This window comes from Procambarus clarkii, chromosome 72, assembly GCF_040958095.1.
Source record: "Procambarus clarkii isolate CNS0578487 chromosome 72, FALCON_Pclarkii_2.0, whole genome shotgun sequence".
NCBI lineage: Eukaryota > Metazoa > Arthropoda > Malacostraca > Decapoda > Cambaridae > Procambarus > Procambarus clarkii.
Window position 1 is genome coordinate 8,861,974 of NC_091221.1, and position 23,842 is coordinate 8,885,815.

The following is a 23,842-nucleotide window of genomic DNA, read 5'->3' on the forward strand; positions in this document are numbered from 1 at the left end:
TATGCTCCCCACAAAGATATACTTTGAAGTATATAAATAATATATTTGAAGGCTCCTATACTTTGAATGATATAATACATAGTCTTCGTTATCGATTAATTAGCTTAACTTTCGTGTTTGCTAAACTCATTTGAGTCTAAATTACTCAAATTTAAATGGGTAATAACTATTTCAAACTTCCAAATGTAGTTTTCGCAGAAATGAATCGTGACCAATGACTTTTAGTTATTTATTTTACCACACAACTGAAATGTGAATCCATTGGCTTGTTACATATCAGAAAATCTACACAAGAATATTTTTTATTAGAAATCACCTCAGAATTTTTTTTGGAGGGGAGGAGGCCACATATGGAAGATTCTATGTATATCCACTCTAATCTATCCATGAGACCTGTTGGAACTATTTTCAACAGTGCTGTAATTGGCAGCGTATTCCATTCAGCCACATACCCTATTTCCAATGACTTTACTTTCCTATTTTCGTCTCAAAACGAGATTGTTCAACAATTTGTCATAGGTCTTGTGTATATTCCCAGCTTACAGGACTGTTAGCGAACTAAATTGGATATCAGCTCTTTAGCGTATATCAGCGTATCAGCTCTTTAGCGTATATCAGCGTATCAGCTCTTTAGTCCTGGAAGGCGTGTGTGTATACATATGGCTTATATGCCATGTATATCCACCATGTATGCACGCGCACCACATATTCATGTGTATACTCACACACAGTGTCACCAAGAAAGGTTTTTAGTGTTGGTGTGGTCGTGGTTATGGCCTATCAAGCCTTTGGAGGTGGTCTTAAAGTCACTACAATATCTTACTGACTACTGAGGTAGTCACTTGAGACCTGGGTAGAGTTCTGGGCGAAGGTAAACTCAGGGATATGTGATACACCTCTCTCTGTAAACTCCCCTGAGAAATGGGGGGTACTCCTCTTTCTCTCTCTCCCCTCTCCCCCTCTCTCTCTATAGAAATGTATATGTATTTCTATTCATATTTTCTATTTCTGCTGAACGATCTACGGAAGCTACATGTGTTTACGGAATCAAAAAAGAAAGTTTTATTCCAAAATTATGACCAAAAAAAGATACTTTTACACCCCTAAAACCCTTGTTGAAATATCGTATTAAACTCAACACCGCCATTACGAAGCGGGACTTGTAATGTATAGGCAGGACAAACTCAATCAAATCAGGGAAAATGCACGCCAGGTGATAAGCCTTATCACCTCCAAACACAAATTGGGAGGCAACGATGGCCTGTCCAAATGGAAGCTGTTTTATAAAACAGCCCTCTGCCCTTCACACCCCCCTCCCCATCCCCCCCTCCCAAAAAAAAAAGGTATATGCGAACATTTTCAGCGACAATTCAAGAGACGATATGCAAATATCATATCCATCCGCGTATGTTATGATGATCATACCCGCATTATACTCGTCAAAAAAAAGTATATATGACAGCGGGTTGGATGCGAAAGCGTCATATTCAACGGACAAACTCACATGTCCCAATATATTAGAGAGATTAAAAACACCGTTTTAGTTTTTATGAGGGCAATTGCTAGCAAGAAATGGCCATGATTTTTTTTTTAGGGAGGGGGGGATATGTTTATTCTTTAAATCCTACTGGAAATAATTATTAATTCTACTCTAAGCTTAAAACTGAAATCTGCAAACAAAATTATTATACATGGAATGGGTATAGATTTTAATTTCATAATTAGTTGGACTCCATAATGAGATTTGTTAAGTGATATAATTAGGCAATAGTTCTGAACACACAAATTACTAATTAGTACAGTTTGAAATTTACAAGACTGATACTCGATTATTTTATAACTAACAAAATTGATAACTAACAATTGATATAAATAGTGATCTTTAATTTGATATAAATTAGTAATTGTTATATATGATGGGTTGCTAATTTACATGCTTTGAGAGTAGTGATTTTGGGAGAGAATCATAGGGGGTGTCGCCCCCCCTTTGAAGGGGAGCATCGACTTCTACACAACGAGTGCCGGACGAACCGGGCTGTGGTGGGTATGTGGGCATGCGGGCCGCTCCAAGCCATAGCCTGGTGGACCAAACTCTCACAAGTTAAGTCTGGCCTCGGGCCGGGCTTGGGGAGTAGAAGAACTACCAGAACCCCATCAACCAGGTATATGTGGGCCTGCGGGCCGCTCCAAGCAACAGCCTGGTGGACCAAACTCTCACAAGTCAAGTCTGGCCTCGGGCCGGGCTTGGGGAGTAGAAGAACTACCAGAACCCCATCAACCAGGTATCAATCAGGTATCAACCTCTTTACGAAATCAGTGGAAGTGAAATGTGCAACCAAAGTTGCACATTTAGCAATAACTTTTAATTGAAGATCAGGTTGGGTTACCGTTACCTGTGGCAGGTGGCTACAGGTGACGGATCGCCCAATCCTGAGCACTCCAGTTGCAAACTCTGTGAGCAGGAACTGCGGCATGATCTCCCACACTACATCACCGCATGCCCAGTTATCAGACCTTTCAGACCAGTTGGCATGAGGCACTTGGGGCTTTGTAATTACTTTATTCGTTATCGTGTTGATGATATCCTCATAATGCACCAAGAGTTTGCCAGTGCAGACTACTTATCGCATGCCTCTCAGAAACCTGAAATGTATGGTTTAATACACCATACTGTGATATTGTGTAGAAAATGTTTGGAGTAGGGCGGTGGGATCGATCCTGCGTCTAAGGTCACCATAGACCCAGCCACCTCGATTAAAAGATCTTCTCGAGTAATTATTTTCCTTCGTGGTGTCTTAGGTCGGCGTTCAATTCCCGACCGTCCATCAAGTGGTTGGGGCACCATTCCTTTCCCCCGTCCCATCCCAAATCCTTATCCTGACCCCTTCCAAGTGCTATATAGTCGTAATGGCTTGGCGCTTTCCCCCCCTGATAGTTCCTTCTCCATCCATGCCGAATTGTTGCCATATTTTCTCCGTGAGAAGTGAAAACAAACTCGTTTAAAACGAAGGTAGTGAACTTTTTATGATCTGTAAACTTAGTCTACAGAAAGAACTAATCACCATTAATACATGTAAACCAACGAACTGCTTTACAACGTAACATTTGATATATATATATATATATATATATATATATATATATATATATATATATATATATATATATATATAAGGGGTACCACCTCTGGTGCAAGTGTAGGGACCCATAGCCTCGGAGAAGAAAATAAAGAGTACCCAGAGAAGTCCTTGTGGATCCTCACTGAACACTTTGATATTTTCTTCTCCTACCACCCCTATTCTTTTGGTATGTGTGTATATTTATCTAACTTTATATATATATATATATATATATATATATATATATATATATATATATATATATATATATATATATATATATATATACATATATATATATATATATATATATATATATACATTCGTGTATTCCGGGACGTCGTTTCTGTCAACAAGTATGCGTGTATCTGTGTGCAGGCGAGCCACAGTCACTACACAATGTAAACAAACTTATGTAATATACACTGGGGCCCGCGGGGACTTTCTCCTCATACGCCACAGTTGGCGTACTTCACCCGGAGTTTGCTAGACTTTTGCCACCCTCACAAGGGCTGGTCCCTTCGCTCTGAGGTCTGTCAAAACCATTCACACACACATTACAGTTCCAAATATTCTCAAAGTCAAGCATTTATGAAGCATTAAGACAAAGTTCAACACAAGTTGTTCACGACATTATCCACGATATGTATATATATATATATATATATATATATATATATATATATATATATATATATATATATATATATATATATGCACAGACTATCCTATTCCAGTAGCTGAAGTTTATAACTTTTTAGACACTCAACCCACCAGGAGACTCGAACACTGGCCAACAAGGTGGCAGTTGCATGCTGTATCCACTACACCATACTTCAAAGCCATAAGAGAGGTAGGAATTCTGGGGTATTTAACCAACCAGAACTCCAATCCTCTCCCAGGCAATGAGATAGTGTGGGACCTCTAATGCTCTTTCATCGGTTCCTGTTATATGGGAAAACTCAGTGCCAAATGCTTAATGCATTTGGCTTTGAAGTATGGTGTAGTGGATACAGCATGCAACTGCCACCTTGTTGGCCAGTGTTCGAGTCTCCTGGTGGGTTGAGTGTCTAAAAAGTTATATATATATATATATATATATATATATATATATATATATATATATATATATATATATATATATATATATATATATATATATATATATATATATATATATATATAATATTAAATATGACCGAAAAAGTATGACTAATAATTCTAACACGAATTTTCTCAATATTTCTTAGGTTTGTTTTAAGAAACATAAGAATTATTGAGAAAATTCGTCTTAGAATTATTAATCTTACTTTTTCGGTCATATTTAACAAGTATTGATAATTGGGTTGTTAATATCGAAATGTTAATTTTAAACTAAAGCTAACGACAAAATTAAATAAAAAATGGTAAAAAACACGGCTCTTTTGTAATAATAATAAATACATAAATTCTCTATCAACAGCCTGGTATAGAGATGATACAGGTTACAGGTCACCCGCCTGTACCCTGTAACATTGTTTTACAGACCCCCCACCAGCGGGGAACACTGCATCCTAGCCAACGCACTTGAGTGCAAGATTAAGACCAACACTCCTTGTGAAGAAAGTGCAATTATTACTGGTCATTCAACAGGCATTTCTTCAACCACTATTTAATCAACATCTATTACGTTTCGTCAATTGAAAAACACCTACGAATTAAAAATATACCAATTGTAGATGCTAGTCACAAAGCCTTGTTTCTTATAGATTTTTCAACCCCTAATATATCACAAATTCCTGTGAATTAAGTAAAGATGTAAATAATGTACTGTAAAAATAACATTATTGTCGTAATCTTGAAACACAAACCAATGATAAACTCATAAGCAATTGAAATACAATTATATAAAAATTATCCAATTTAAGGGGTTACATTTTCTCCAATCTTTCACCTTTTATTGGCTTTTTTCTGTTATTCGCTTCCCCCCCCCCCCCCACCCCCCACCCCCCAAAAAAAACACCCACTCACTCACCAAACTCACTCACTCACTCACTCACCAAACTCGCCCACTCACTCACTCACCAAACTCACTCACCAAACTCACTCACCAAACACACCCACTTACTATTTTCTTGTAGAAAACTTCTCATTTTCTCAAAAGTTATTTTATATTCTCATAACTAGAAAAGATGAACAATTGGAAAAAACATTGTTTTTCATTTTCAGTTACGTGATTTTTTTCCCCATGAGGGAGAGGTATTAATTTGATTTATGACCAAATTATTCCCTTTATGACCCAAAGAGAATATTTAAAAAAAATTAGCAGTACCTCTAATCAGGTAAATTATATGCGATGCAACTCGTCCTTTTGATGAGCGGAAATTTTAATCAAATTTTCAACAAAAATTGTCTTTAACTCTTATTACCAATATGCAAAACCTCATAATTTACAGAGATGCATTAATAATATGAATATTATTATTATTATCACTAATTTCGTATTTACTCAAACTATGATTGTTTTTAATATACTTCAATAGGAGCATCTTTAATTACTCTGATCCATTCCAAAATGTTGCACCATTAAGTGTGCAACTGTACTGCAACTGGACAAGCATTTTGCATGTCTCTGTGAATTCAGTAAATAGCAATGAAATGAAGTCACCACTGACTTCACTGGCCTCCTCCCTGATTTCCTATGACACTCCCCTAACACCCACTAGTCACCCTGCAAAGTTAAATAAAGCAAGTCAACAAGCGTCTGGTTTTCAACCTTGGATAGACATTCTTATATGATTCTTCTCTAATGGAGACATTTCCCCTAATGGAAACACTTCCCCTAATGGAAACACTTCCCCTAATGGAGACACTTCCCCTAATGGAGACACTTCCCCTAATGGAGACATTCCTCTACAGTTGACAGACATATATTAGGAATGAATAACATAAGAGGCAAATTATAATACAAACTAACCTTTATAATTCCAGTATTTGAAAGGCATTTCATTCCTCCCTACCCTCTCTCTCCCCCCTCTCTTTCTCTCTCTCTCTCCCCCTCTCCCTCCCTCCATCTCTCCCTCCCTCCATCTCTCCCTCTCTGTGTTTTTCCTCCATCTGGTGCTCCTCCTCCTCCTTCTCTCCCTCCTCAGCGCCGCGGAGATACTTTGGCGCGGCTATGACAAAAGTTAATCGAAAAATCTCTCCCTCGTAGGCAAATGTTTCCTCAAAGTTTCGCGTTGAAAGATTTACAAAAGTATGTTTTAATATCAGTGGAGAAGGCCCCGGCTTTTTCCTACACGCACTCACGCTCCTCGCAAAATTACTTACTGGGTTTAAAAAAAAAAATGGTGGCTTAGATTTTTCTAATTGAAAATAGAACAAACTTTGGACTAATTACAAAATGATTGGAGTAAATATTTTGTTTGTAATACGCTAAGGCGAGCAGCCCTCAGTCTAACCCCTGTTCTGTCGCCTAATAGGTTCCATTTTTAACGGAATCGTTAAATTCGTCACGCAATCAGGTGAAAACGTGACGTATTAGCAAAATAATGAAAGCACATTGTAGTGCTGACATTGTGTACCGGGCGACCTTGTGTATAAACACCAAGGTCTACTCGGTATACTTTAGTATACCCGATACATCTGAACAGCGACAATTACTTCATAAAAGGCAAGGAAAGCAAGGACATCAATCATTGATAGTTTTGCAGACGAGGAGTCACAATAACGTGACTGAAATATGTTGACCAGACCACACACTGGAAAGTGAAGGGACGGCGACGTTTCGGTCCGTCCTGGACCATTCACAATCGACTTGAGAATGGTCCAGGACGGACCGAAACGTCGTCGTCCCTTCACTTTCTAGTGTGTGGTCTGGTCAACATCGCTGTTTTTTTTAGTCTTTGTGTTTCAAGTCCTCCCGTGAACCCCTTCGGCGAATCCGGCCCTTTGCGAATCCGGAATCTGGGCCGTTTTCATTGTTTATGAAGACGACCTGGTCGAACAAATCCACAAGGGCCGTGATGAGGATTCGAACCTGCGTCCGAGAGCATCCCAGACGCTACCTTAATCGACTGATCTACAACATGGAGTAGCTCAGTGTAACGAACAGGTCGTTAATCCAGCAGCCAAACCAACTGTGTATGAATGATCAACACCTTACATGCTACTCACGGCTTGTGCTCGAATCGCAACGCTAAAACTTTCACCCACGAACTTTAAAACCAAATAACTCCAAAACAGAACCTTAACTCCTGACCTAACCAACGCCTTTGCATAAATTTCTAATTTTATACGTAAGAAAATAACATTTTTGAAAGCCCCAGTACATAAAAATTAATGTACATGTCTATAGGGTCTTCCAAAGCTTGGACGATTATATCTTAAGGAGGTGAAGCCTTCGACATGGTTCTAAGACCCTAAGGTCTCGTCTGGGCACCCTGAATGACGTCTAGGAGCTTCAGAAAATATTTTGCAACACGGGTACCGTATACAGCTTTCAGGGCCTGGCACCTTCGTTGCAAAATTGTCTTGCTTGCCATGAAAATAATCCGTGCAGGAACAGGGGGGGCTGTTGGTGGATAATTGCTTTTATCTTTCATATCGTTAAATGCAATCCGCTTGGCTCTCTAGGGAAGGTATTAAATTTTGCAAACAGATTTATGACTGAAGCAAAAGGTGATCTGGAAACTGTACACCAGTTGATTGAAAATTGAGAGATGGGAATCAAGTGCTCAAACTCAATCCCAATCCAACGTAAGCAGACTTAAGCGAGTACACTTAGTTGAGTATTCATACTTCAGAGAGACACCCAAACAAACAAACTACCTTCCAACAATTACAACAAATTAAAAAATATATTAATTGTCATTTATATGGGTTTTGTAATTGAGCAATTACAATTACGTCTCAATTACGTAAAAATTACGTCTCCCATTACTCAGGACAAAAATAATTATCAATAATTTTTCCTATATAAATTTTATCCACCATTTGGGAAGCTGGTCGGCCGAGCGGACAGCACGCTGGACTTGTGATCCTGTGGTCCCGGGTTCGAACCCGGGCGCCGGCGAGAAACAATGGGCAGAGTTTCTTTTCACCCTATGTCCCTGTTACCTAGCAGTAAAATAGGTACCTGGGTGTTAGTCAGCTGTCACGGGCTGCTTCCTGGGGGTGGAGGCCTGGTCGAGGACCGGGCCGCGGGGACACTAAAGCCCCGAAATCATCTCAAGATAACCTCAAGATAACCATTCTTCAACCCGTTCTCGCAAATTTAATAAGTCAATATTGACTTATTAAATATGTGCATAGGTGACATACTTAACATAATAGATACCCTTAAAAAGATTCATAGAAAACACCGACCTTACCTAACCTTGTTAGTACCTTAAGATAAGCATCTTATTGCTTCGTAATTACAATTATTACCTAACCTATAATAGGTATAGGTTAAGTAATAATTGTAATTACGAAGCAATAAGATGCTTATCTTAAGATACTAACAAGGTTAGGTTAGGTCGGTGTTTTCTATGAATCTTTTAAAGGGTATCTATTATGTTTAGTATATCACCTATGCACGTAGTTAATAAGTCAATATTGACTTTACGAATTTGCGAGAACGGGTTGCATTCTTAATGCCCAGTTATATGGCAAACGTGGCATATTATTGAGGATTAGCGATTGAATGATCTTAAATAAATTGATGCTATAGTACAGCCAAAGTTGCAGACGAAGAGTCACAATATCGTGGCTGAAATATGTTGACCAGACCACACACTAGACAGTGAAGGGACGACGACGTTTCGGTCCGTCCTGAACCATTCTCAAGTCGATTGAGCAAGAAATCAAGCAATCGACTTGAGAATGGTCCAGGACGGACCGAAACGTCGTCGTCCCTTCACCTTCTAGTATGCGGTTTGGTCTACAGCCCAAGTTAATGGATTAGGGCCGCGTTCCAGTCATCCAATCTAAACGATACTTTGCATATTTTTCCATTTATAAAAATAATATAGATTACAGAGTCAATATGTGGTCAGTTAGGGGTAAAAATAAATGCGTAGAGCTCGCGTTGACACCAGAAATAAACAATATTCTTACCGTTGTGTTTGTTGGAGTTAAACACTAGCTCCTGGACCCCAGATTTGTTCAGCAATTGGTCGTGAGGCACAAGAAAAAGACCCTAACGTGCCAAAAAAAAAACAAAAAAAATTCGTTCTGTTACAGATGTAGGTTATCTTGAGGTTATCGTGAGATGATTTCGGGGCTTTTTAGTGTCCCCGCGGCCCGGTCCTCGACCAGGCCTCCACCCCCAGGAAGCAGCCCGTGACAGCTGACTAACACCCAGGTACCTTTTTTACTGCTAGATAACAGGGGCATAGGGTGAAAGAAACTCTGCCCAATGTTTCTCGCCGGCGCCTGGGATCGAACCCAGGACCACAGGATCACAAGTTCAGCGTGCTGTCCGCTCGGCCGACCGGCTCCCGTAGGCAGGGGAATAAATAAGAGGTCTAATTCTTGTTAACACACTTGTAACTTTTCCATCCTATACCAGGAACATGATCCCCCAATCGCTTTACAACCAGTCTACAACTCCCCCTAGGGTCAAAGGGGCTGAATAGAGATGGATCGATGCCCCAGTCAACCCTATCCTCTGCCTAGGGCTCGAACCCAGAAGAACTATTCTTGAGTGTGAACATTCGTCTGAGCAATGTGTAGCACTATTCCTTAATGAGAACCAGAACATCAGTGACTACTAGAACAAACACGCAGCCCACTGTGCTAAACTATCGAAGTCACTCCTTATCTCTCGCTGGCTCCTTTCCTCTCAGGTATAGGAAGAGAATCCTGAACAATATGTTCTGTGTTGGCGAGCAACGATGCAGGAGAGGCTCTCATCTTCGTAATGTTACAACGTTGACATAATACTGTTATCTTGAGGTTATCTTGAGATGATTTCGGGGCTTTAGTGTTTCCGCGGCCCGGTCCTCGACCAGGCCTCCACCCCCAGGAAACAGCCCGTGACAGCTGACTTAACTCCCAGGTACCTATTTACTGCTAGGTAACAGGGGCATTCAGGGTGAAAGAAACTTTGCCCATTTGTTTCTGCCTCGTGCGGGAATCGAACCCGCGCCACAGAATTACGAGTCCTGCGCACTATCCACCAGGCTACGAGGCCCCGTGACATACAATGTACAACATTAATTTAAAATTAAAATTGAAAATTGAAAGCAGGGAGATGGAATATAAAGTAACTTAGGCGTGATAAATTTCACATTCTCTCTCTCTCTCTCTGCCAAAAATTGTGCAGTTTGATTTCAACATCTGTAAAACTATTTAGTACACCAGCCATTATTGTAATAGTTCATACCAGATGTAACCAATATTATTACTGAATTTTACAACTTAAATGATTTCTAATTCACTGCATGAACTCCGACCTTCATGCAGGTCGGAGTTCAATCCCCCGACTGTCCATTAAGTAGTTAGGTACCATTCCTTCCTCCCCCCCCTCCCGTCTCATCCCAAATCCTTTCCTCTGACCCTTTCTAAGTGTATATAGTCGTAATGGCTTGGCGCTTTTCCTCTGATATTCCACCCTTACACCACTCTCTCTCCCATTTCCCATTATACTTTGCGCTCCCATATGTCGCCGCGTCTCTGTATTCCTCTATTCTTCCCCTTTATCAACTTATCTGTCGTTCATTTGATGTTATTTCCGAATCATCTCCCCTTTCGTGTCCCTTTTTCACTTACACGTCGTCACTTTGCCTGCCTTAATTACCTTACCTGCTGTTTCAGCTTATTTACTTTACCTGCTGTTGCTGATTAATTACCTTACCTGCTGTTGTAGCTTAATTACTTTACCTGCCGTTGAAGATTAATTATCTTACCTGCTGTTGTAGCTTAATTACTTTACCTGCCGTTGAAGATTAATTATCTTACCTGCTGTTGTAGCTTAATTACTTTACCTGCCGTTGAAGATTAATTATCTTACCTGCTGTTGAAGATTAATTATCTTACCTGCTGTTGAGGATTAATTACCTTACCTGCTGTTGTAGATTAATTACCTTACCTGCTGTTTCTGCTTAATTACATTACCTGCTGTTACAGCTTAATTGCTGTTGCAACCTAATTACCTTAGCTGCTGTTGGAGCTAGTTCTTAGTGCAGTGAGGCTTTTCACTACGTAAGAGATATATTTGGCTCCTAAAGACCAAGTGAGTATGTTTCACTCAATGTCTGGTGGCTCCTAACTTGGCTTCCTTGAGTGCAACACCTGTGAGTTGCACTCAACCTAAGATTCCTAACTTGAATTTGAGTTGCATGTTCCTTTATGTCAGCCTCTGAGGTTGCAAGTTTTTCAATGTCAGCCTCTGAGGTTGCAAGTTCTTCAATGTCAGCCTCTGAGGTTGCAAGTTTTTCAATGTCAGCCTCTGAGGTTGCAAGTTCTTCAATGTCAGCCTCTGAGGTTGCAAGTTCTTCAATGTCAGCCTCTGAGGTTGCAAGTTCTTCAATGTCAGCCTCTGAGGTTGCAAGTTCTTCAATGTCAGCCTCTGAGGTTGCAAGTTCTTCAATGTCAGCCTCTGAGGTTGCAAGTTCTTCAATGTCAGCCTCTGAGGTTGCAAGTTCTTCAATGTCAGCCTCTGAGGTTGCAAGTTCTTCAATGTCAGCCTCTGAGGTTGCAAGTTCTTCAATGTCAGCCTCTGAGGTTGCAAGTTCTTCAATGTCAGCCTCTGAGGTTGCAAGTTTTTCAATGTCAGCCTCTGAGGTTGCAAGTTCTTCAATGTCAGCCTCTGAGGTTGCAAGTTCTTCAATGTCAGCCTCTGAGGTTGCAAGTTCTTCAATGTCAGCCTCTGAGGTTGCAAGTTCTTCAATGTCAGCCTCTGAGGTTGCAAGTTCTTCAATGTCAGCCTCTGAGGTTGCAAGTTCTTCAATGTCAGCCTCTGAGGTTGCAAGTTCTTCAATGTCAGCCTCTGAGGTTGCAAGTTCTTCAATGTCAGCCTCTGAGGTTGCAAGTTCTTCAATGTCAGCCTCTGAGGTTGCAAGTTCTTCTATGTCAGCCTCTGAGGTTGCAAGTTCTTCAATGTCAGCCTCTGAGGTTGCAAGTTTTTCAATGTCAGCCTCTGAGGTTGCAAGTTCTTCTATGTCAGCCTCTGAGGTTGCAAGTTCTTCAATGTCAGCCTCTGAGGTTGCAAGTTCTTCTATGTCAGCCTCTGAGGTTGCAAGTTTTTCAATGTCAGCCTCTGAGGTTGCAAGTTTTTCAATGTCAGCCTCTGAGGTTGCCTTTTCACTGAAATTTATTGCTTTCTTCAATGCGTAGAAAGTTATGACAGCAAACGCTTTCCCGAAGTTAGTTGACTGTCTCTCTCTGTCTCTTTCATCTCGGGTCTCTTTCTCTCTCTCTAATCTCTCCTCTTTGTGTCACACACTCACTCTCTCTCTTTTGGTATAATCCCTCGTTTTAGGTGAGATCACCCTTCACTAATTATGAGTGGGATTGGGTGGTTATAAATAGGAGCTGCCTCGTATGGGCCAATAGGCCTTCTGCAGTTACCTTTGTTCTTATGTTCTTATGTTCTTAATTCCTCCTCTTTTGTCTCCTTTCATAATTCTCTTTCACGCAAAATCTCAACTTTTACTCATTTTCTTTCTCAGTTATCCTCATTCCTCTCTTCTCTTTTATATTACTAATTATCTCTATCATTCCCTGTCTGGCTCTCTGCTTCAATCATTCCTTGCATTTGTTCGTTCTCTCAATCTATCTGTCTATCTATCTCTCTATCTATCTATCTCTCTCTCATCCGTTTTCTATATTCATTATCTAATTTCCATAATTCATTCACCGCAATTATAGTTTATCAACGCATTATATAACTGAGTTTTAACAACCTATCAGAAAACACATTAACACATATTTTCCTAATATTTTTTCTCTGAAATATAGAACATTTCATTATTTTTCAGGACGCGATAATGGAAGTGAAGGAATGTATTGAATTCTATTTTTCCTTTTTGAAAAAAGTAGCTTTTTTTTAGTGCCTATAATTTAATTGTGGCTTATGTTACTCATTTTTTTTATTGTGGGTTAGTGATACTGAATTGCATGTTTACATGTTGAGATTCAGCTCTTGGATCCCGAATGACTACCTTCTTCTTGAGTTATCTTGAGATGATTTCGGGGCTTTAGTGTCCCAGTGGCCCGGCCCTCGACCAGGCCTCCACCCCCAGGAAGCAGCCCGTGACAGCTGACTAACACCCAGGTACCTATTTTACTGCTAGGTAACAGCAATATTATTATTATTACCCTGTCTAATAGGGGTAATAATATATTAGACTACCCATCTATTACTGTCTATTGGGAATGAGGCCAAAATTTCTGGACTCCCGTCTCTTTTGCAACTATGAGCGCCTGGATTGTGTAATCGAGAGTTTTGTAATTTTTGTATATGTATGCATACGTTCATATTTATACATGTGTATGTATATGAGTATGAATACGTATAGGTACACGTGGTTAAACGTTTGTGTATAGCTTCTCGTATCTTGAGGGCCTTGTTGTCTCATACTGAAGATACAAGGATACAGAAGATACAATACATACTGAAGAATTAGAATAGGGTGATCTCAATATTTTTTTCCTGGCATATTAAATGCTCAGTTTATACGTGTTTCCTGGTTCTAATTCGAACCCTTGTGTATCCTGTGTCTCCCTCTTCGTCTTAGTTCCAGCCCTTATGTGTCCTTTCGTCTTGGATACATTTCTCATGTGTCTTTATGTCTCGGTTCCACATTCATCCTTGTGCATCTTTGGGATTTTTATTTACTATCCTATATCCTACTGCTAGTAAATGATAGGTCATAATGATCCTCAAAGCATGTTTTCTTTATCTTCGAGAAAGTTGCGCACTAATGTTCACCAGAGTTGCATATGCCGATGATATTATCTCGTCAATGTGTTGGCCCCGGGACAGTTTTTGAGGGTATTTCTGCTCTAAGCTCGTTTCCTATGAGATCTCTGCCCTCCTCACCAATCTCAAAGTGATCTTGCTCAAGGTGATGAGCAAGATTGGTGCCCTCGTCACCAATCTCGTCCTCAGGTAAGGCATTGATATAAAAACAAACTGTTTATTTCTTGCATTGATCTCTGAGACATTCTTCACAGTGATACGATTCGAACTTTATTAATGAAGTTGTATTCAAAATCAACTTCTTAAATCATTTCTCTCTCTCACTCTCTCTCTCTCTCTCTCTCCCACTCTCTCACTCTCACTCTCTCTCATTCTCTCTCACTCTCTCTCACTCTCTCTCACTCTCAATCACTCTCACACTCACTCACACTCTCTCTCTCTCTCTCTCTCACTCTCTCACTCTCTCACTCTCTCTCACTCTCTCTCTCAATCCCTGTCTCACATTCTAACTCCTCTCCTAAAATCTACGAAAATTTTATTTGAAATAAATTGATCTTTGGATTGGTGGTTATGGCTCGGGGGAACGACTAGTGTTTTCCATATGCAAATGAGATGGGAGTATATTTTCAGAGTTGAAATCCTTGTGTTTATGTCTCATGGGTTTATGTAGATGGCGAGTGTGTGACGCTTTTGAGGAGAAGATGAGGTCGTTTGGAGCCACTTTGGGAGGTTGGAGGTTGGGGGAGGGAGGTTGGGGGAGGGAGGTTGGGGGAGGGAAGAGATAGGATGGGGGAGTTGTGGAGGAGGATTGAGAGGAACTGGGGAGGAGCGAGGAAGGGAGAGACAGAATGGAAGATGGAAAATAGGATGGTTGGTATTATTAGTTAGCAAACGACCTGTTTATGTCTAATTGTGTCTGTTCCTTTCTATCTACCTCTCTCTTTCCCTCTTTCCCTCCCTCCCTCTCTCTCTTCCTCCCTCTCTACCTGTGCCCAGAACCCATCAGGAAGGTATATTATATACAATTTTATATACTATATACTATATTTTTTTAATACTATATACTATTTCGAGTGATTATTTATATACTATATACTATTATAGTATATATTGTTATATGCTATATTTTTATATACTATATACTATTTCAAGTGATTCAACTAGCTTCTCTCATTTCTGTAGGCGAGTCTTGTGTTCATTATTAATATGTAAAATCACATATAAATCACATAATCACATATATGCCTCGTCCTTACTGTAAGAACAGATTTTTTTTTAAACTGAAGAAGGCATATTGGCCAAAGGCAGCTCCTTGTCCACCCAATCCACCAATCCACCCAAATTTATTCATATGTCTAACCTACGCTTGAAACAATCCACACACATATCTTACATGTTACTCAGGAATTTGTTCCATTAATCAAAAAATCTGAACAGCTCAACTGTTTATTGACTATAGACGATTTATATTGTCTATTGACGACTCAATGACTCAATGACATTGTAAAAACTTTTAATGCAAAGGTCATTGCAAAAATCAATGACAAAAACGATGCACATTTATCAGGCTTGAGGAATCCGTACTGCAGCTTTGCATTTGAGATATTTTATATATATATATATTTTTTTTTGGTTTTTAAAGTCTCGGCGATATTTTTATTTAATTTATTTTTAATTTTGCGTTATAAATTTTCCCCGTGATGGGCTCTTATTAAATTTCCGACCATAAATATCGATAAAAAAATATGCAATTTAAGAGATTAAATTCAACCAATTTATTAAAAAAATTTACGTCTCAGAATTCTGGGTAAACCTGGGTAGACCCTAATTTTTAGACAAGGATGTGTAAACCTCTATTTTGGAGAAAGGTGTGAAAACCCCTATTTTGAAGAAGGGTGTAAAACCCCCTATTTTGGAGAAGGGTGTGAAAACCCCTATTTTGGACAAGAATGTATAAACCCCCAATTTTGGATAAGCAAATGTTTAAACACCCATTTTAGGACAGGCTTATATAAACCCCAATTTTGAACAATATGTGTAATCCCCAATTTTCGATAAACGTCTGTAACTACTCTGTAAATTTTCGTAAATGCTCTCCTCTGGGTTAACCTTCGTAAATCCCTTTTCTGATTTATCTTTAAAAATCACACTTTTGGGTTAGCTTTTGTAAATCCAATCATTGTAAATACACCTCCCAAGCTGTAATTGTTAAATCTACGTTAAATCCCTGTTAAACCCCCTTAAGTTAACGTCCGTAAATCCAACCACTATCGCAAAATATTTGTAAATCCCCCCCATTCAGCTATCTTTGCTAATTCTAACATCTCAAATCTTTAGATAATTTTTATCGTCCGAGTTTCAGAACTATTTCAATGTCTAAAATCTTGTCATATCTTGCCAAGATATGACTATAGCAAGATATGACATATCTTGCCAAGATATGACTCAAGGAGGGCAATCAGAGTGGCAAAGTGGCAATTCACTTTGCCACTTTGCCACTCTGGTGCTGTTAGAGTTTGGGTAAGACAAGGGCAGAGGAACCAATAAAGATGCAAAGACAATAAAATAATATTGACTAAAGAGCTCTAGAGATTAAAACTGCAGATCAGAACACGTAAAATGGAAAAACTAAGGAGGAACGAAGGTTAAACGAGAATTAAGAAAGAGCAAAATGCACTAAAGAAAGGAATAATAAAAACACGAAGAACACCAACGTAGATAATATGACAGAGCAGAAGAATGAGAATGAGAATGAGAATGAGAATGAGACAGACATGAAGGCTGAGCTCTACAAGAATAACCAACATCGATCCGTTCTTTGTCCTTTGATATCCAAGAGAAGCAAAAAGATGTTTACTAATTCAGGAGAGTAGCTCTCTCTCACTAACTCTCTCACTCTCTCTCTCTCTCGCTTGCTCTCTCTCTCACTCCCTCTCTCCCAAACCCATAAAACGTCCCAATTTTTAACTGAATCAATCTGCTAAAATTATAACATATTTGTCAAACTTAAAATGCTATATTTTTTAAATTTTCTATACGAACTTTAGTCAGTTTCGAGAGGTCACAACCTCATTTCACACCTTTGTTGACCTTTGGTGTTCATTACACAATTGTAATGACCCAAATGGTTCAATACTAATGTGTAGTTATACGGGGGGGGGGGGGGTCAACACACTATTCTCTCTAGATAGCTGAATGAGGGATTTACAAATATTTTGTGATAGTGGTAGGATTTACGTACGTTACAGAGGGATTAACAGTGTTGATGTTCAGACTCCCTGGGGTCTGTAGAACCCCCAGGGTTTTGTGTCATGGGGTCATTACACACCTGTAAAATGACCCCCCCACCCCAGAGGGGTTAATAACACACCTGTATTGAGACAAGAGGTTCATAATTTCATTTTCACAAAAGGCTGTTTGGTAGTTCATGAAAATGGCTCATATCTTCCTTCTCTCTACTTCCACCTTTCTCCTCCCCCTCTCCTTACTTTCTCCTCCTCCTCCTCCTCCTCCTCACGTCAACTCTTTCTTCCCCCTCCTTCCATTAGCCTCTCTCGCTTCCCCCCCCCTCACTCCGCTTCCACACACACACACACACACACACACACACACACACACAAAGAGCCAGAGCTCAACCCCCGCAAGCACAACTAGGTGAGGTGAGCACACACACACACACACACACACACACACACACACACACACACACACACACACACACACACACACACACACACACACACACAAAGAGCCAGAGCTCAACCCCCGCAAGCACAACTAGGTGAGGTGAGCACACACACACACACACACACACACACACACACACACACACACACACACACACACACACACACACACACACACAAAGAGCCAGAGCTCAACCCCCGCAAGCACAACTAGGTGAGGTGAGTACACACACACACACACACACACACACACACACACACACACACACACACACACACACACACACACACACACACACACACGCACACACACACACACAAAGGCGATGATTATGCTAATCTGGGTTCAAGAGAATCCACTTGTGTAAGTATATTTGGCTACTGCGGGTTTGGTTTGCATAATGCCTGGTCTTCAAGGGTTGAAGAACGCCTGGTGGTCTCCTCAGAGCACCAGACTGAAGGTAAAACTTTGGCGGATGTAAGCCGTGATATGGAGGCCCAAGAGCTGGAGTCCAGGGGTGAGGGGGCGCCTGGATTTCTCCAAGTTATTTGAAGTTTCTGAATATTATCAAATTTTCTTTTTAAGAAAAGTTTCAAGAGTGCTAGCAGCAAAGAGAGATTGAGAGGGCATGCTATATATTTTCTAGATAGAGAAAGCGATTAGGGTGCCATGATTGGATAAATGGACATTACAAACGGGTTTATTAATAATGTGTCATCTATCAACAAAAAATCAAAATGAAACAAGACATAAATTTAGATTTAGGAAAGACTTGGGTAAATACTGGTGCCCGTTTAGAAAAGCTATTTATCTGGTTATCTACACACCGTGACCTGTAGTATAGTCTTGGTGAGTCACTGGTTGTCAAAGTGACCACGTCACCAGTGACCCAAAGAGGTCACTGACATGATTACGGTGACAGGGACCAACGTTTGGTCTTTAGTCACTCGAGACCTTGACAGGTCTCTGGTACGAGGTGCATCTGGGACCACTACAAGGACCCAAAGGTGACTGATATCCTTCTGTTGGTCTGGTTACTATAGGATATCATAGCAGTGATAGCTGTATGCACTCTAATGGTGCTCAGACACCGATTTACTCTCACTCTTACACTCTCACTCACTCCCTATCTCCACCCCCCTTCTCTCCCAAGCTCACTATCTTTTAACTCTTCACTTTATAAAAAGGTAAAGTGAAACTTCACTATCCCCCAAAACCCTTCACCTATCCTTCTCATCATCCCTACCATCACCTCACTATCCCCTATCATTTACCCCCCCCCATCTCAACCCCCCCCACCCAATCCCATTTCCTTGAACAAATCAGAACTCAGAACATGGAGAAGCTACGACGTTTCGGTCCGGCCTGGACCATTTTCAAGTAATGGTCCAAGTACCTCCCGCAACATATCGTTAACACAAGTGCCTAGTACGCACTTAGTACAAGCGCCTCCCCTCACACAAGTGCCTAGTACGTACTTAGTACAAGTGCCTCCCCTCACACAAGTGCCTAGTACGTACTTAGTACAAGTGCCTCCCCTCACACAAGTGCCTAGTACGCTCTTCGATCTTCTGAGATGGTGGTTCGGTCATTATTCTTCAGCCACGCTGGACTTGTGATCTTGTGGTCCCGGGTTCGATCCCAGGCGCCGGCGAGAAACAATGGGCAGAGTTTCTTTCACCCTATGCCTCTGTTACCTAGCAGTAAAATAGGTACCTTTGTTGTTAGTCAGCTGTCACGGGCTGCTTCCTGGGGGTGGAGGCCTGGTTGTGGACCGGGCCGCGGGGACACTAAAGCCCCAAAATCATCTCAAGATAACCTCAAGATAACCTACTTTGGAATTAATGTCTGGCATCACAGCAACAGCATCAAACATTAGAACTTCATAATTAATGGTTTTCTGGTGCGTCTTGTGCAAAAAAAAATTACGGTATATGCAAAATTACAGTTTTTCCCCTCGACTGTAAGGTTCCAAGAGACTCCTTTGTGCCGGGCATGTGGTACAGAGATGCAAAGACTCGGGTCTTACCGAGAGTTACAAAAGAACTTTTTGAAGTTGAAAAAGAATGCCTCGGCCACCTCTCCCTCTCCCTCTCCTTCCCACCCCCTTCCCCCTAAAAAAAAAATATATATATATATCCTAATGGTTTTCTGCATTTCGATTGATGTTTCGAGACTTTGGCTATATACAAACCACCTGATTTTTGTATTTTTTTCTGTCCCTGGTTTCTCAGTCTCTGTATATGGTAGTTATTATTTGTGAGTCGGTGTTGCTAGTGGGGAAACCGGTTAGGCTAGCTGGGAAGGCTGGCTAGGCTTTCCCCTGGAAACACAAACCGAAACTGTCTCAATTTTCCGCTTGTTACAACTTGTAATAAAGTTGTTACATCTTGGCTTAACGTGTTTATGACGTATTAGAACGTTGTTACAACTTGCTATATTGGTTGTTATAATTGGTTAGGAGGGGTTAAAACTTGTTCGAACGTTGTACCAACGTCGTAGTTTCGATGTGTGTTTGGCGGGTCTACCTAGGCTTACCTACCTAGGCTTACCTACCTAGGCTTACCTACCTCAATCATCACTAGGTAAATATACATGAAATCACGAACACGAATCGGGCAGAAACAATTGGGGGGCAGAGTCTCTTTCGCTTGATGCTTCTGTTCGCCTAGCAGTGAGAGAAATGTATATACAGCACATATGATAAGAGATGAATATCTTGCGAGTCGGTACATTAAACAAGGCGGGGTCCAAGAGCTAACATCTCAATCCTGCAGGCTCAGACAGCAAAGGTGTAAATACAGACACGCAGAAAACTACGTAAAAAGTCAAGCAGCTCAGGGCTTGAGACCCACTTAGGGAAAACCTCAGTGGTAAGAATATTTAAGGAAAATGCTTGAGAGAATGTTGCATAAAAGACTTGAGAGTCTGAAGAGAGACTTGGAGGCCCCAGACAACACCTCAAGACACAGTCTGTTACACGCAAAATGCTGAGCAACAAAATGCAATACCAATGAATGTGATCCAATTTGTCACTCATTTCCATGTATTTTCACCACTATCTGCTTTTTTCATATCAACTTGGCTAGTTATCATTATAATTATGTGGTTATCGTGTCCCTTATCTAGCGGTTATCTCCCTCGCCTCGGCAGAGGTTCCATGCCAGTGCTGCGTACCTCAGGGTCTCGTATGGTACTATATTGATCCAGAAATGTTTCTGTTTCCATATTCTTGAAGCATTCTTCGGATGTTGGCCAGTTTGATAAGCGACATTGAGGGGTTTTTAAGAATATTACTGTCAATAGATTTACGGTTGTGTCTACTCACAATTCTGTCACTTTTTATGGTGAATATACTTCACCATTCTGGGCGTGCGTGCGTGCGCGTATTCGGCGCGCCAGGGAGTCAACAGGACGCCTTTAGGCTCTATTCTCAGCGTCGTGTATATATGTGTGTGAGTATGTGTACACCTGCACCAGCTCCTTGTTCTGAGCTGCGCACTCACTTGCGTGCGGCCGGCGATGTTCTTCCTCACACACACCTGCGTGCGGCCAGTGCTGCCCCCTAGACACACACACACACACACACACACACACACACACACACCTCTTCAGACACCTGGCAGTGGGAGTGCCACAGGGTATGCGAATAATATTGCCAAAAATTATTTTTCCATTCACTAAATATTGGTTGTTAAATCACAACCAGGGAAACCAACCACCATAGGACACTGGTTACAACCACCATTTGCACTAAATTATAACAATTATAGCCTTCATAAACAGCGCTTTCTCCCAATCCTCTGATTATATATGATACAAATATTAGTTTTCGAGACTTCTTTAAATATCTCGTCTCCAAAGAATTTTTTATAGGATAGAGAAATAGTGATAAATTCCAAATTTACACTTAGTAATTCTACGGTCCTTAAAGGAGACACACGACTAAACTACGACGTTGCTACAACATTCGAACAAGTTTTAACACCAAGTAACTTGTAACTACCAATATAGCAAGTTGTAAAAACGTTGCTATTACGTCATAAAAACGTTATAACAACATGTAACAACTTTACTATAAGTTGTAACAAGGGAATTATAGAGACCGGAACGTTGTGTGTGTGCAGGGATATATATATATATATATATATATATATATATATATATATATATATATATATATATATATATATATATATATATATGTGTGTGTGTGTGTGTGTGTGTATAATGTCTGTAATTTTTAACATAGATTTTAATTTTTATTTAAGAGTAATTTTTAACTTGGGTCTGTACCCAAGTACAGACATAGACCACGTATTTCAATATATCTTTTTTGCTTCACATGTAAACAAAGCCTCACTTCACATTGTTCACAAGCAAACGAATCGTTCAACATTTTTTATTGCTTCGACATGTTAATAAAATATTTTGCTTCATATTGTATCTTGAAGGAGACAAATCCTTGAAGATGCTGATGTCAATTCAGTTGTATTGATCAATGCTGATTAACAAATTAATCGATTGTTATTGACTTAATTAACGTAGATCACTGCTGATCAACTGATTACAGTAGAAATTTACTGATTTCTAAATTGAAGTAAATTGGAAATTTTGTTAAATTCGATTAATTCTGATTTCCTGATAACTATTTCCTAATCAACTAATTACTCCCAAACTTCTCCGATTAATTACCGTCAACCTCTTTCTGATTAATTACAATTGTGCCGTGTTGACTGTTTCTCATTCTATATTTATCATTACCGAATAATGATAAAATACTGACGAACTACAAAATAGGTTTTTATTTACTAAATTGCTCCGAACCATCGTGTTTAAAACCTCTAAAAATACGACCAGATCGTTTCTTAAAGGGGGTCGTGCCTCCAAGCACCCCTCCTCTCTGTACGAAGGGACTACACAGGAAAAAGTAGCAGGAGAAAAGCAACGTGTAAAGATTTAGGTGGAGGAGGGAAGAGAGGATATTTACGTCTTCAATTGCAATGCAAGATGCAAGTCTGAAAAACGTGATTTTAAAAAATGGCAAAGAGTGAAATCAGGACATTAGGGAGGATAACAAAGAATTAGTACACAAGATATCAAAAAGACTGCCATGAAAGGCAGAAATATTCGATAACGAAGGCGAGAATACATAACATTTGGAGGAAGGATAGATGGAGATTCGAGAGTAAACAAAAAATGAGGAATTTCAGTACGGATGGAAGATAGCAAAAAATGATGCCAGGAAGATATCACGCACCAAGAAAGATATAACATTGAAAATAGTGAATAAATGGAAGAGAAGTAATCGTAAGGGAGAGAGAGAGACAGACAGAGAGAGAGAGAGAGAGGGAGAGAGAGAGAGAGAGAGAGAGAGAGAGAGAGAGAGAGAGAGAGAGAGAGAGAGAGAGAGAGAGAGAGAGAGAGAGAGAGAGAGAGAGAGAGAGACAGAGACAGAGACAGAGACAGAGAGAGAATGAATGCAGGAAGAGGAGGAGGAGGAGGAAGCGTATGCCCAACCAGATCACAAATACAGAGTGCCAAAGACACTGTACATATGCAAAGTGGCAAAGGTGGCCATTAAGATGCGGAAGATACGACACACAGGGGGAAGAGCCCTGCCTGAGAGAGGCAGTTGCTGGGATGATGTACAGGAGTGAGAGACGAGGCATGAAGGAGAGAGAGAGAGAGAGAGAGAGAGAGAGAGAGAGAGAGAGAGAGAGAGAGAGAGAGAGAGAGAGAGAGAGAGAGAGAGAGAGAGAGAGAGAGAGAGAGAGAAAGAGGGGGAACCTGTAGATGAGAAGTGAGAGAGTGAGATAGCACAGAATAACGACGTGAGACGAAAGGGGGAATGGATAGAAAATATTTATGTAGAGAAACAGAAAAAGAGAGAGAAGTGAGAAAGAATGAAAATGCCAAGTGAGAGAGAAAGCAACTTCCATTCACCCCTGTATATTTCTCACCCCTCAGAGGACACCGCCCCATTATATTTCTGATATACCTGATCAATCTCACCAGATGAGATATATATAGACTCTTTCTCACTCTCTTTCTCACTGATTCCTCTGAAGTGACGTTAAACCTCTTTACTAAAGTACTGTTGCAGACTGCAAGTTGACTCATGATGACTTAGGCAGTCATGGAGCGA

At 40.3% G+C, this 23,842-nt stretch overlaps 2 protein-coding genes across 2 annotated transcripts in view; both read right to left on the reverse strand.

Annotated features, from left to right (window-relative positions):
- Positions 1-20,968, reverse strand: part of LOC138356423 (serine-aspartate repeat-containing protein I-like) — a 36,214-nt gene extending 15,246 nt beyond the window's left edge. Inside the window, exons 1-2 of the mRNA XM_069312565.1 lie at positions 20,892-20,968; positions 11,394-12,389 (exon numbers count right to left, since the gene is read on the reverse strand). Coding sequence (XP_069168666.1) covers positions 11,394-12,389; positions 20,892-20,968 — 1,073 coding nt within the window. The remainder of the gene's footprint in view (positions 1-11,393; positions 12,390-20,891) is intronic.
- Positions 1-23,842, reverse strand: part of LOC123773583 (RNA-binding protein Raly) — a 713,369-nt gene that overhangs the window by 642,110 nt on the left and 47,417 nt on the right. The window lies entirely within an intron of this gene.